Source organism: Herpailurus yagouaroundi, unplaced genomic scaffold, assembly GCF_014898765.1.
Source record: "Herpailurus yagouaroundi ecotype Mexico unplaced genomic scaffold, PumYag 196, whole genome shotgun sequence".
Lineage (NCBI taxonomy): Eukaryota > Metazoa > Chordata > Mammalia > Carnivora > Felidae > Herpailurus > Herpailurus yagouaroundi.
This window is the reverse complement of record NW_024412427.1, coordinates 1,015,042-1,029,082: the sequence shown is the minus strand read 5'-3', so window position 1 is coordinate 1,029,082 and position 14,041 is coordinate 1,015,042. Positions and strand designations below refer to the sequence as shown.

At 51.1% G+C, this 14,041-nt stretch overlaps 1 protein-coding gene across 2 annotated transcripts in view; it reads right to left on the bottom strand.

Moving 5' to 3' along the window:
• SLC13A3 (solute carrier family 13 member 3) overlaps positions 1-14,041 on the bottom strand; it is a 73,113-nt gene that overhangs the window by 12,914 nt on the left and 46,158 nt on the right. For both annotated transcript variants that reach the window (XM_040446865.1, XM_040446866.1), the window contains 5 exons: positions 13,181-13,306; positions 10,455-10,553; positions 9,377-9,481; positions 5,281-5,378; positions 124-236 (listed from right to left, as the gene is read on the bottom strand). In XM_040446865.1, the coding sequence (XP_040302799.1) occupies positions 124-236; positions 5,281-5,378; positions 9,377-9,481; positions 10,455-10,553; positions 13,181-13,306 (541 nt within the window). The remainder of the gene's footprint in view (positions 1-123; positions 237-5,280; positions 5,379-9,376; positions 9,482-10,454; positions 10,554-13,180; positions 13,307-14,041) is intronic.

Below are 14,041 nucleotides of genomic sequence, written 5' to 3'. Positions count from 1 at the left end.
GTAAACGAGGGATCCGGTGGCCGCAGCGCCCGCGCAACCCCGGGTGCTCTGAGTCGGAGCCTGCAGCTGGGGCTACGACCTGCGCCCACCTCCCCAGGCCCGCAGCCCGCCTGCCGCTCTTACCTCGCAGCCTTTGGCCATGGCGAAGCCCCCTCCCAGGAGAAGGATGATGTTCCAGGGCACCGTGTCCTGGACCTTCTTCCACGTCAGCAAGGGCTCTGTCTCCGCGTTAGAAGCTGGGTGGAGAGAGGACACTCAGGCTGAAGAAAGGTCACTACCCCCTGCGGCCCCATCTTTGTGGGGGTACCGCTGGGGGGTCCCCAGGGAGCCACAGTCTGGCTCCAGCATCTGATTTTGGAGCTTTAGGGAAAAAATACCCCCCCCCCCCCGAGCATTATGAGGGGCATCTGCTCTATTCAGAAGGAAAATCATTGTCATGGCTCCCACGGCGTGAGAACCTCCTGGAACCGGGCACCCCATGTACATGCAGGACATCTTTTCAATTTCCCCAAACCCCTTCTGGAGGAGTGGTGCTTTCATCCTCATTTACAAGAGAAAAGGCTCTTTTTTGTAACTGAATGGGTGCGGGCGAGAAAAAAGTGGAAGGAAGAAACGGGAAGAGAGAAACTAAGGGTATCCTCCGTCCGTGGAGTTATGGGATGATTTTTCTTTCTACAAAAGCGGCAGTGTCTGCGTGCACTGGTTAGAACGGGGGGGGGGGGGGGGCATCGGCAAACTTTTATAAGGGTTGGGGAGCGGCTGCTTCAGGTTTGCAAGGTTCTGTTGCAAACAGGCCACTACTGTAGCAAATGCACAGACGCAGACAAGGCACTGTGGTGTCCCCAGGAAATTCTACTTAGAAAGGGCAGGGGTGCATTTGGCCCGTGGGCTGAGGTTTGCCACCCCTGTGCTGGGAGCACAGGCCTGCAGACGCACGCTCCAACGTTGGCTCACCGCACGCCCTTGAACGTGATCTCGCCTGTCTGAGCCCCCATTTCCTCAGCTGACACGTGGCACAGAGAGAGTCCCTTGGGGGGCCCTCGTGGACACTGACGAGGTTAATGGCAGAGCCGCTGGTGGACAGAGAGGGTCCTGGTTGGTTCACGGCCAAATCCCCGTGTCACTGCGTGCACTCCAAAATGCTCATCAGCTGATGTTAGGTGCCTGGCTTAGCCCGATGCCTGGTGCAGAGTGAACACTCTGGAAACGAAACTGTCCCTGAGGTAGCCACCAGGGAGGCAGGAGGTCAGGTCCGGCCCATGCACGGCCGTTCCCGACTTCCCAGGACAATTCCTGGGTCACCCAGCCGTGGACATTTTGTTCCTCCTTTTCAGCTTTTTCCAAATTGTACACTGTGATTACCGGAAGCGAAAGCCGGAGATCTTGGGTGGCTCAGTCCTCTGCCTTCAGGCGATAAAGTATAATTTCATTAAAGAGGCAGGCAAGGTCTGAAAAAGCAAAGGCCCTGACGGAGGGTTTAACATCATGCAGATTCAATGAGTTACATGGTAAGTGCTAAAGAGGCCACCTGCTGCACTCAACCTTCGCCATGATCGCCATGGTCGGCTTCCTTAGTTTCCCATCCAATTGCGCCCTGTTGCTGTTTCTTAAAAGCACAGAGCCTCCAACTATGTGAATCTCAAACTCCCCGCCCCATGTTAGCCTGCGAGCTATCTGGAGCAGGCCCTGAATCTGAACTAGATTTGAATCCTAGCTCTGCCGTCCGTTGGGCTGTCCGGCTGTGCGATTTGAGCTAGTGACGTCACTTCAGAGACCCACTGGGGAGAGGAAATGGGTCCACGTGTGCAAAGGGTTCGGCTCCGGGTGTGGCCCAGAACAAGTCCTTGGTTATTCATTTAACACGTATAAATTGAGGACCTATCGGGTGTCAAGCACTCTTCTAGACACTGGGGATTCAGAAGTGGCCAAAACAGAAAAAAAAAAAAAAATCCCCCCCCCTCCACCCGCCTTGGAGAACTTACATTCCAGGAAGGGAGGCAGGTGAAAAACCAATAAATTCACAATGTCAGGAAATGTAATGTGTTATGAAGGCAAGAAAGTAGGGTAAAGGGGTGAAGAGTGACAAGGCGGGGGATGTTCTTCTAGACAGTGTAGTCAGGGAAGACTTCTCTGGGGAGGTGACATTTGGACAGAGTCTGAGTAGAGTGACGGCAGTGAGTCACGCGATATCTGGAAGAAGAGCTTGGTGGACAGAGAGGAAATGGAAGGTCCCCATTGCCATTGTCCTCATTGTCATCCGCAAGCACAGCACCCAGCACATAGCAGGCACTGCATCTGTACTTGTCGAGTGACCATAAAGGGACAGAAATACAAGGGCAACTCTGAGCCCGGGAAGAATGGAAGACAGCAGGCATAATCAGAAAATCTAGGTTGGCCTGGGTGCCTGGGTGCCACCTCCTGTTTCTGTGTCGCTAGCCATGTGACCTTGATCAAGTCACTTGCTGTCCATGGAAACTGGCCACTCAGTCGGGCTCCGTGTAAGTCCTAAGTGCTGGAATGTACCATTTCAGCCAAGTCTTCCCCGGGGCCCGCCGGTAGTCCAAGGACAGGAGAGCTCACGGAGTCCCCTCTCCCCACCCACCAGGCAGCCCCAGACACTCCAGCCCGAAGAATCCTCCACAGAGGGGGCATGCTGTGCCCCCGTGGACCAGACCCAACTCGCAGACGCGTTTTAACGCTACTGTTGTGGGTCCACGCTGTGGTTTTCCACTGAAATCAGTTGCTGACGCTTAAAATCAGGGCGATTGCATAAAGTTTTGTGCTTCCCTTGAAAAGTCAGCAAATGTGGCGAAACCAGTTCAGCTTTCCTGTGTGGTGACACTCGGTGGAAACTGAGTCACGGCGCCCCTTTATTTCAAGGGCACTGGCTTGCTAGATTTCCACAGACCCCACAGTGCCCTGATGTGAAGGATCTCGCCACTCAAGATCATCCTCAGCTGCCGTCTTCCTCACGATATAGACATTGGTCTCTGTTTCAAAAATGCAAAAGGAAAGCTGGACAGGGAGGGCCCGGTTTCACGGAACCCATTTTCCTGCCCCCCCCCCCCCGACCCCGCTGCATCCAAAACTGTTACCTCCCTGTGGGCATTTCGTTTGCAACCCCTGTTCCAGAAAACGACTAAAGGCAGAGGTGAAAAGTGCCTAAGGGACATGTTCATTCTCTAAGTGGGAAAGGAAGGCCCAGGGGTGCCTGGGGGGCTCCGTCGGTTAGGCGTCCAACTATGGCTCAGGTCATGATCTCATAGCTTGTGAGTTTGAGCCCCCGCGTCGGGCTCTGTGCTGTCAGCTCAGAGCCTGGAGCCTGCTTCGGATCCTGTGTCTCCCTCTCTCTCTGCCCCTCCCCCACTTGCTCTCTCTCTCTCTCGCTCTCTCTCAAAAATACATGAACATTTTTTAAAAATTTAAAAAAAAAGAAAGCAAAAGAAGGCCCAGACATCCTAGGAACTTACTCAGGGTCACCCAGCACATCAGCAGCAGAGCTGGGATACCAGACATCTATGTCACAGTGCCCTCCCGACAGCCCCTGGCTGACAGGAAGCCTGGCCTTTTTCAGCCTCCCCCCACCCCCCACAGGTGACAGAGGCATGGATGGGACCTGATCAAGGGCAACCGGTCCACAGGCCAGCTATCCAGGAGGCCAGGAGTGGCCCCGCGGGAGAGCTGCCTGCGTAAGAACGAGCCACACCAGGCAGGGTCTCACTCTTGGAGGTCCACAGCAAGCGGACAGACAGGGGGTGCTACGGTGATAGCTACAGGCCGCAAGCAGAGGGGACGTGAGCGGGCCGGGAGGGAGGAGGCAGGAAGCTGCGGTTGTGGATGTCCGGCGAAGGCGGGCACTACAAGAGAGAAGACACCGTAGGGGAACCGAAGTTACAGAAGACAAAAAGCAGGAACCGTAAAGAAGCAGAGGCTATAAGGAGGTCAAAACTTAGAAGCTGGAGAAATATGGAGAGGTCAGCACGTGGTACCCAGTGTGGATGATGGAGAAAGCCGGTCGGAAGCAAGACGGAGAGCAGAGACGAATCCTGCCCGTTTGCAGGGTCCGAAAGCCCCCTGCCCGGGGGTCCTTGGACCCAGTGTTCGTTCTGTTGCTATAGCCGCTTCTAGGGCCCTGTGAAATCGGCTCCCTACTGATCCTTACCTTATGCCCCGCACTCAGACCCCCTCCCCTGAAACTGGAGCTTAACCCACCTATTACTCTAGTTTTTGTCTCAACGACAGAAAACAGATTACGGGGCGCCTGGGTGGCTCAGTCGGTTAAATGTCCGGCTTCAGCTCAGGTCATGATCTGACAGCTCGTGGGTTCAAGCCCCGCGTTGGGCTTTGTGCTGACAGCTCGGAGCCTGGAGTCTGCTTCGGATTCTGTCTCCCTCTCTCTCTGCCCCTCCCCTGCTTGCACTTTGTCTCTCTCTCTCTCTCTCTGTCTCTCTCTCTGTCAAAAATAAATAAACATTAAAAATTTTAAAAATAAAATAAAACAGATGACGACCCTATTTCCCGACTCCTGGTGCCGAGCTCATCCCACTGGCCCCATCCCTCTGTCACAGGGGCTAACCTGCTGGGAACCATCCCAGCGGGGTCACAGACTGGCCACCTGAAGGACAGTCTGGGGGACTCGGCATCCTTTTAATGTAACCTGGAATGCCGTTAGGCAGAAGTGCGTCTGTCTCTACCACTTCCTAGCCATCGAAACCTGGCCTGAGAGCCTCACGTCCAGCCCCTTGGGCAACTGAGTCACAGCTCCAGCCTCGGGCCCACAGGCGGCACAGTTTTTCTACAAAAGGGTCAGAAAGTGAATATGGCGGGTTTTGTGAGCCAAGAGGCAATATCAAGGCTATTCTACATATGATTCTAAGGAGAATAAATGTCCACAAATTTCTTATCGAAGAAATAAACTTTATTTATGGACACTGAAATTTGAATTTCGTGTAATGTTCCTGTGTCATGAAATATTTTTCTTTGGATTGTTTTCAACCATTAAAAGAATGTCAAAGCTATTCTTAGCTCGTGGGCTGTACAAAGCAGCCGGCCAGCTGGATCGGGCCGGCTCTCCTTCCTGACTCTTGTCCCCGCCTGTCACCTGTGGCGGCCCGAAGTGCCCCAGACAAGGTAATGGCTCAGACAGAGAGAAGGGAAGAAGTAGGTTAGTGCCATGGGGCTCGGGTCCCAGGCACGGGCCCTGCCTCCGGGCCACTGATGACCATGCTTCAGGCCACAGTTGTCACTGAGCCCACTGAGACCCCAGCCCTGACCCCTTACCTTTAAAGTCAAACCACCACTTGAGAGAGGGCCTTTGGGACGGGAAGAAGAACAAGACGGTGACAATGGCCACTCCAGTGACAGCATCGGAAAGAAACCTACAATGACAAGGCCCCAAAGCGTGTGACCCCGGGGGCATCACAGCAGGCCAAAAAGTTTGGCAGATTTGCAAACGAGGATTTGCGGGAGGGAGTTAGGAGCTCTCTGCGAGGGGGGCCTCGTTCCGGGCCACTGGACAGCGTCCTGCCTGCACTCAGCATGGATGCAACTGTCCGTGATGCACAAGCCTTCTATGCACGGCCCCCCGGGGTACTTAGATGCTGCTGAGACAAACAAATGTTGACCCTCCCAGGAAGAGAGACCTGACCACAGAGGGCAGGATCTGAGCGCCACCGAATACGGGATCTGTGGAATTCCCATGGGTCACACAACCAAGGCTTCTCTGAGACTCTGTCAGGTATCTCTTCCGCTTCCGCGTTCCTCCTGGGAGGGGCAGCTCACGGCACGGAGACGCGGCCCGGTCGCACCAGCAGAGACCAGATGGGGGCAGCCTCACAGCCCCTCGAAATTTAATACCACCTTTCAAGGATCCACATCGCCCCTTGCGGAGACATCAGGCTCACAGAAGTCTCTCGGGGCCACCCAGTTTCTATCTCAGATGAGGCACCTGAGGCTCACAGAGCAGAAGCAGCTTGCTCGAGGCCAGGCCATGGTCCATGCGGGAGACGGGCACTGAACCCAGATGCGTCTGGCTCCAAACTCAATGAGGCACAGAGCCACACGTCAACAAAAGCCCTTTGAGTCCACACATTTGGGAAGGAGAGTATTCAAGGGACCAAGAAACTGGAAAAGATGGCCATTATCGCTGCGTTAGAGAAATATCAACCAAAATGCTGCTGGAGTATCATTTGTCTGCTAACAGGCCAAACCTGAAAGGGTGAGGATAGTATCTAATGCGGACGTTGGAAAGCATATACCGATGGTATAAAATAAATTGGTTTAACCTTCTGGAGGGCAGCTGGCAACGTGTTTCAATACATGTAAATACCCCTTGATCCAGTCATTGTACTTCTAGGAATTTACCCTCAGGGAAACTTGACTCTCGTACACAGACTACGAACAGGGATGTTCATGATGGATAAGAGTAAAAAAAAAAAAAATGGAAGAGTTTTAGTACGGACACGTGTAACTAAATTGTGTACAACAATGTATATATAATAGTTTATCTATAATGAAATGCCCTGCATCTGTTTGGTTTTAATTTTTTTTTAATGTTTATTTATTCTTGAGACAGAGACAGAGCGTGAGCAGGGGAGGGGCAGAGAGAGAGGGAGACACAGAATCAGAAGCGGGCTCCAGGCTCCGAGCGGTCAGCACAGAGCCCGACGCAGGGCTCGAACCCACGAACCCCGAGATCATGACCTGAGCCCAAGTCGGTCGCTCAACCGACTGAGCCGCCCAGGCGCCCCTGCATCTGTTTTTTTAAAAGATATAAGATGATATCAATCTTTAAGCACTGACATAGAAGTACAACGAAGGTATCTTGCAAATAAAACCTTTTTATTTGCAATATTAGACACAATCCAAAAGGAATTGATTAAATAAATTAAGATGCTCTCCTTCTATAGACTATTATGGAGCATTTAAAAAGAATGGAGTAGGGGCCCCCCGGGTGGCTCAGTCGGTTGAGCGTCCGACTTCGACTCAGGTCATGATCTCATGGTTTGTGGGTTTGAGCCCCGCGGCGGGCTCTGTGCTGACAGCTCAGAACCCGGAGCCTGCTTCGGATTCTGTGTCTCCCTCTCTCTCTGCCCCTCTCCTGCTCATGCTCTGTCTCTCAAAAATAATAAATAAACATTTTGAAAACTTATAAAATAGGGGCGCCTGAGCGGCTCAGTCGGTTGAGCAGCCGACTTCGGCTCAGGACATGATCTCGCGGTTGGTGGGTTCAAGTCCCGCGTCGGGCTCTGGGCTGACAGCTCGGAGCCTGGAGCCCGCTTCAGATTCTGTGTCCCCCTCCCTCTCCGCCCCACCCCTGCTTGTGCTCTGTCTCTCAAAAATGAATAAACATAAAAAATTTTTTTAAAAAGAATGAAGTAGGTTAGAAAGAGCAAGTTGTCCAGGATTATAGTACTGTACTCTCCCAGTTTTTGTAATATGCATACGTATATGTCTGTGTGTACCTACTATTATGGGCGAGGGTGTGTGTATATCAGATACGTCAGACACGAAGTTTTAATTGTGAAAATCTCTTCATTTACAGAGGTTAAATGAAGAATAACTTTGAGTTCTTCAATTCAGCATTGTTTGAATTTGTTATGATTATACATAACTTTTACGATTAAACAAAAAGGAAAAAAAGCAGATCACAACTTATATGTCTCCTATACTCACATTTCTGTTAAAAAATCTTCTGTTTAGATAGGTTTCTTTTTAGCTAGGTTGCATATATCTCTGCAATTAGCTTTATTGAGGTATAATGAACATGCAATCAAACGTGCCCATCTGAAGGGTAATATACTTTTGAGTTTTGGCTAATGTATACAGTCCTGTAACTACCCATGGGATTGAGATGGAGAACAGTTCCCAGACAGGCATTTTTCAGTCAGGAAAGATGTGTGTCAGAATTGGAGACTGAGTTTCTAGGTGATTTTCATTCTCTTTGCTTTGTTGGCCTGTTTACAACACCCATCTTTCATCTGAGAAAAAGAACAAAGCATCTACATCCTGGGAAAAGAAGACCGTGGAAGTAAGAGCCTCTCCTCTTGGCTCGATGAAGTGACATTGTTTCTTCCTTATAACAACCCACATGAGATGAGGACTTTATATCACCCATTTAACCAGGGCGGGGGGAGTCCGAGGCCCCAAGAGTTACGTGAGTAGAGCTGCTCTATCCAAATGGTAGCCAGCAGTTAGTAGACACTTGAAATCTGGCAAGAGCAAACTTAGATGGGCTGCAGTTAAACTACACACCAGACTTTGAGGAGTTAGTGCAAAAAAAAGTAAAAGATCTCAATAATTTCTTATGTAGATCGTGTGTTGAAAGGATATAGTGCGTTAAGTGAGCGATATGACTAGAATTGATTTCATTGTTTCTTCTGACTTTTTAAACGTGGCTACTAAAACTGGGAAATTACATCCGTGGCTCACGTTCTATTTCTACTGGATGGTGCTAATGGAAATCATGAGCTCTCACCGAGTCCAGAGGACGTATTTCCTATCTACTCGTGTTCGGACGTACCAGAATCTGACGTGGTCGCCCGCTCACTCTTTACTAAAACGCTCTCCCCTCTTGGCCTTGGCTGGTTCATTGCCCCAGGCTTTCCACCTTACCTCCCCGACTGCTTCTCCCCTTTCTCTCCACCACCCAGCTCCTAAATGTTGGGGGTCCTCAGAATCTTCTGCACTCTCCCTTTACTCTTTCCCTAGCTGGCCCCATCAATTCCTTAATTGGACTTAAATTCCAAATTTCTGTGATGACTCCCAGATTTATATCTGCAAGCCAACACCTCCTCCGAGCTTCTAGGCTTACGGTTCCAAATGCCTGTTGCAGTATCTGAAAGACATATTCGCCTTCATGACAAGCCTAACCCAAGTCCAAACTAGAATCGTTGAGAAGCCACCTGCAGCCTCCTACAGAATGTTCTTCTCCAACTAACCACCATGAAAGCAGCTGCGGACCATCCATAAATGAATAGGTGTGGCTGTGTGTCCCAATGAAACTTTATTTGCAGACAATGAGCTTTGAATTTCATGTAACTTTCTTTGTCACAAATATTTATCTTTTGATTTTTAGCCATTTAAAGATGTAGAATGCATGAGCGGATGATGATCTCAGGGGTACACAATTTGTGAGTGGCCAAGCTTACAAAGCTTGAGCCCAGTTTTGTCTGATTCCAAAGGCAAAAGCTCCTAACACGTGAGAACCCCAAACGTTTTATCATCTGAACCTGAATTTTTTGAGGGTAAAGGACGGAGCTGTTTATAGTTACACGGGACAAAGTTACACACCCAACCACCGCCCGCACCCCCCCCCCATTGGCCCATCCCAGAATCTTCCCTATTGGGCTCCACCCCCGGGTCCCCCGAGTCTCACCCAGGGGTGAAGAAGCTGGCCCAGCCAGGGATGAACTTCGGATCCCGGGAGAAGAGGAGGATGGCGAACATGCAGAAGAGGGTGAACACGGCCTGCTCGGCAAACCTGTGGCACAGACAGGCAGGCGCCACGGTGATGGTGGGCTTTGGGCGGACCACAGCGTTGGGAAGGCCTTGGGCAGATGCCTTCTGGCTGTGATGGGCCCAGGCCCTGCCTCCGAGAAGCTGCAAGAGGTAATTCACTCCCCAGAGTGAGGGGAAGGGTATCCTGGGGTGTAAGGGATTCCCGTCCAGGGGCTTCCACACTCCCCCAGGATCCTTCCTGAGCATCAAACACCACGTCCCCCCAAGCTATTTATATCTTTCCCTCTGGGAATTTCCCAAGGTGTTGGGGGAGGCGGAGACTCAACAGAGAGAAAGAAAGAGCAAAGCAGAGGCAGAAAAACCGAAAAGAAGGAAACAGCCAAGAGGTAGGTGAGACGGGAGCAGTCATACACGCAGAGGAAGTTAGATAACTATATGCACAGAGGGGGCAGACGGACATGGACAGGGGCAGACACAGGCAATCCCCCAACGTCCGAGCAAACATCTACCCAAGGTGCTCATCTCACAGACTGGGGAGCAGGGCCCAGAGCGAGTTAGTGCCTTGCCCAAGGCTACACAGGAAGTAGGCGGCAGAGCCAGTCTTGGGTGCAGGCCCCCTGACTCCTAGGCGTTTTCACCACATGGGAAACATGCATTGAAAAAGGTCCCGGCAGCTGCCCGAGGCAGGGGGTACCCCGTGTGCCGGAAGGGAAAGGGTGCTTTAGCCAGGACAGGGCAGCAGATCCCCACCCCAACTACACGCCGAGGGGCTTCCTGGTCCTCAGAGTGTTTGCACAGCACCAGGGCAAGAGGCTGACTGTGTAAACCACCCTCCTACCGTCCACCTCTAGGCTCCCAGGCCATCGTCCTGAGACCTCCCTCCCTCCCGGGACTCAGCCCCTAGGGATCCAGTGGTCAGGCCAGGAGGTAACTCTCCTGAAAGTGAAGTCTACGCTGGGCTCTCTCCCCAGGCCAGGAACCCCCACACCACGCACTTGATGGGCCCCAGGTTCTGGAATTCTTCCCGAATCACTGCTCGAGCTCTATCTTCTGCATCCGTCTTGATCTCGGATTTCTTCTTCCTCCTCCAGCCCCTGGAACAGAGAGCAGGGAGGTTAGGAACGGCCACTGCAAAGGTACGACTAACTTGTCAATGACCCCACCACGCCCCGGCCAAGCCTCGTTCTCTCTGTTCCGGAGACAGCACCGGCTGCCGCTGGGAGTGGCCTTCCTGCCCCCGGGGAAGCCTTTCCAAAATCTGTCCTTCCCACCGACAGCCTGGATGGTCTTCTAAAAAAGTGAATGTCATCAGAGGACTCCCAGGCTTCCGATTTTGTAGGGGGTCAAACAGTCACATGAATAAACCAATGGAACAAACAGGAAGGCCCAGAAATGGATTGGGGATTTGCGTCTACGACAAAGCTGGTCTCTCAGACTGGTGTAGAAACGATGAACTATTCAGTCAGTGGTGCTGGACATACGGATCAATGGGATAGAAGTGGAAGTGTGGAAATAAACCCGTACTTCCATGCTTAGCTGGCTTTTGGCAAGGGTACCGTGACCATTCAGTGGGGAAAGAGTAGTCTTTTCACAAATGATCCCAGGACAAGTGGATAGCCACAGGAAAAAGAGTAACTGTGGACCCCTGTCTCATATCATATTAAAAAGAAATAACTCAAAAGGGATCAGATCTAAATACAAAAGCTAGGGGTATACAATTCTTAGAAGAAAACACAGGGGTAAATTTTTCTGGCCTTCGATTTCAACTTCAACTATTTCTTAGAGATAACACCAAAAGCTCAAGCAACCACAGACAGATAGATCAGACTTTATCAAATTCTAAAAACTTTCGTGTGCCAATGAATGAACAGCGTTGGACACCTGGGCGGCCATCTGGAACAAAAATGACGTTGGATCCAAACCTCACATTGCGCCCTAAGAATAAACCCAAACAGGTCAAAGAGTTCAGTGTAAAAAAAAAAAAAAAAACTAAATGAAAACATGAGTTTTTTGCTTATTTGTTTGTTTGTTTGTTTTACAACTCCTAAATGGGGAAATCTTTCTAACCGTAATTGAAAATTCAGGAGCCACATGAGAAGGATTGAGAAATTCATCTACATGAAAATTTTCTTGGGGCGCCTGGGTGGCTCAGTCCATTGAGCGTCCAACTTCGGCTCAGGTCATGATCTCGCGGTTCACAAGTTTGAGCCCCGCGTTGGGCTCTGTGCTGACTGCCCAGAGCCTGGAGCCTGCTTCGGATTCTGTCTCTGTCTCTGTCTCTGTCTCTCTCTCTCTCTCTCTGCCCTCCCCCTCTCATGCTCTCTCTCTCTCTTAAAAAGAAATAGACATTAAAAAAAAAAGTCCCTTCCCCAAGAAGGCTCTCCTGACCTCCCCGTTAGGTGAGAGCCCTCCAGGGTGCACCTTCATATGTCACTGTCTTTTCCTTCACGGCACTTATGACTGGCATTCCTGCTGCCTTTGGCTGCTCCCTGTCTGTCTTCCCCACCTTGAGCGCAAGCCCCCCAAGAGCAGCCCTGCCCGCTGCTCCACGCTCAATACCTACAACCCTAGCAGGCACATGGTGGGTACTCAGCAGATATTTGCCGAGTGAAGATGTTGTCACGTCATTGGCCTGAAACTTCTCTGTTACCCAGAAACACCTGTCACTGAACACTGCATTTCCTCCATCATGGCCTCTTGTAGCTGCGTCCTGCAGATGTCTGTTAGATGAAAACAAGTCGACCGGAAAAAAAGGGCTCTATTTCAGGCTCAGTCCTGGGCAGTCTACACACCCTCCCTCATCCAGCCTGTACTTTTGCTGTAGCTAATTTTTAGCCTTAATCCACAAGTGAAGAAATGAAAAGCTCGGGGAGGTTTACAAAATTGCTCAAGGTCACATGGAAGTGTGACTTGAACTCTGGTCCATCTGAGTCCAAAGTCAGGACTTGCTTCCCCGGGCTGGTGCAGGCTTTGAAGCCCGAGTCTCTGTTAGGGGGGAGTTCTGGATGGCGTCTGGGTCAAGGAACGCCACGATCAGAGCCTTTGGCTCATATTTGCTTAATACGTTCCTCCAAATAGATTCATCATTGCAGTCTTTAATTATGTATGTAAACACAACATTTTATATTGCTCCCATCAATGGAAAACAAGAATCACTTGTTAGAAAAACGTAATCATAAAAATAAACACACGAAAGCAGGGCAATCATTACATTCTGCCAGATACCATTGCTGGCTTACGTCTCTGGAACTGACAACTCGTTCTTTGTTTAAAAAGCTGGTTTGGAAATGTTAGGTAGGTAGGATGGTGGCCTCATCACCCAAGAGACGCTTGCTTCCCTCTATGGGAGTTGGCAAAGGGATTCTTTTTGGCACTATATGAGTCGATGTTAGTTAATGCCCTGTGCCACCCCAAATCAGCTCCTGCACCAGGGCCCCATAAAATGGGAGTACTTAAAGGAGGACGCCAACCGTAATTGCCGACGATGGGGGCCATTAACTGAGGGCCTGGGCCTAGCAGGCAGCTCACACTACCCATAATCCTCATATCCCCGGGAGGTGAGGGCTCTGCGACAGTCACCCTGGGAGAAGGTGACGTGAGATTAGTGACGATCCTTCGTTAACACCGGAGGAAACCAGACTCGAGAAGACCGCTGTCTACCCGACGAGAAGGAAGCGGGGACCCCCGTCAGGCTCAAAGCTCACGGTAGGCATGAGGGTACCTCAGGGTCATTCCCCCATACAGGAAGGAGATCCACAGCCAGCCCGCCAGCAGGAACAGCAGCATGAGAGGGAAGGCAAAAATGAACCAGGAGCCAAAATTCACCACATCGCACTGTGGGAAGAAACTGGAGAAACAGGGGAGATGAGAGCCGGCCAAGGTCAGCCTCGCGGATGCACACGGCGTATACACACGCAGCGATTTCTCAGCGCGAGCATGGGCGTTTATACATAATCAACAACAGTGCGTTTAATGTTACCAGTGCGGTTGAACGTATTTCAGTTTTCTCCCCCTACATTTCCTGAGTGTCCTGCAACGTACCTATATAATCAGAGTGAAGTAATAAAATGCACTTGGGGAGCGAAGGCCAAGGGCGACACTCAGGGCAACCATTCCCCCGCCTCCCCACGCTCCTGGCTAGAGGATCAGAGCCCCGCATGATTTGGCATTCGTTTTAAATCCTCTCCCGCCAGACCAGAAGGTCCAAGCTTATGCAGTCAAACGCTGTGTATGATTTGCATGTGATTTACAAGTAATTTACCCCAAATCCTTCACATTTGATATTTTTACTTCTGCCTCCAGCATTTTTCCCCTTAATTTCTTTTCAAGTTGGAACAAAGTCCTGCTCCTATCAGGGTGGGCAGGCAGCCTGAAAACCCTCTGACAGCAACGGCCCCCACCTGCCCCGCTCCCCCCTACCCTGCAACTCAGCATCTGCCCCGGAAGGCCCCAGAGCCCACATCTTTCCTGCCCAGCCCAGGGATGCGCTCCAGCTTTGTCCTCCCAGCCTGTACGCCCTTTTGCTGGTGCTTCCTTCTAACTGAGGGCGCTAAAGGGCCCAACTCAGCTTGTCCCCACGTGG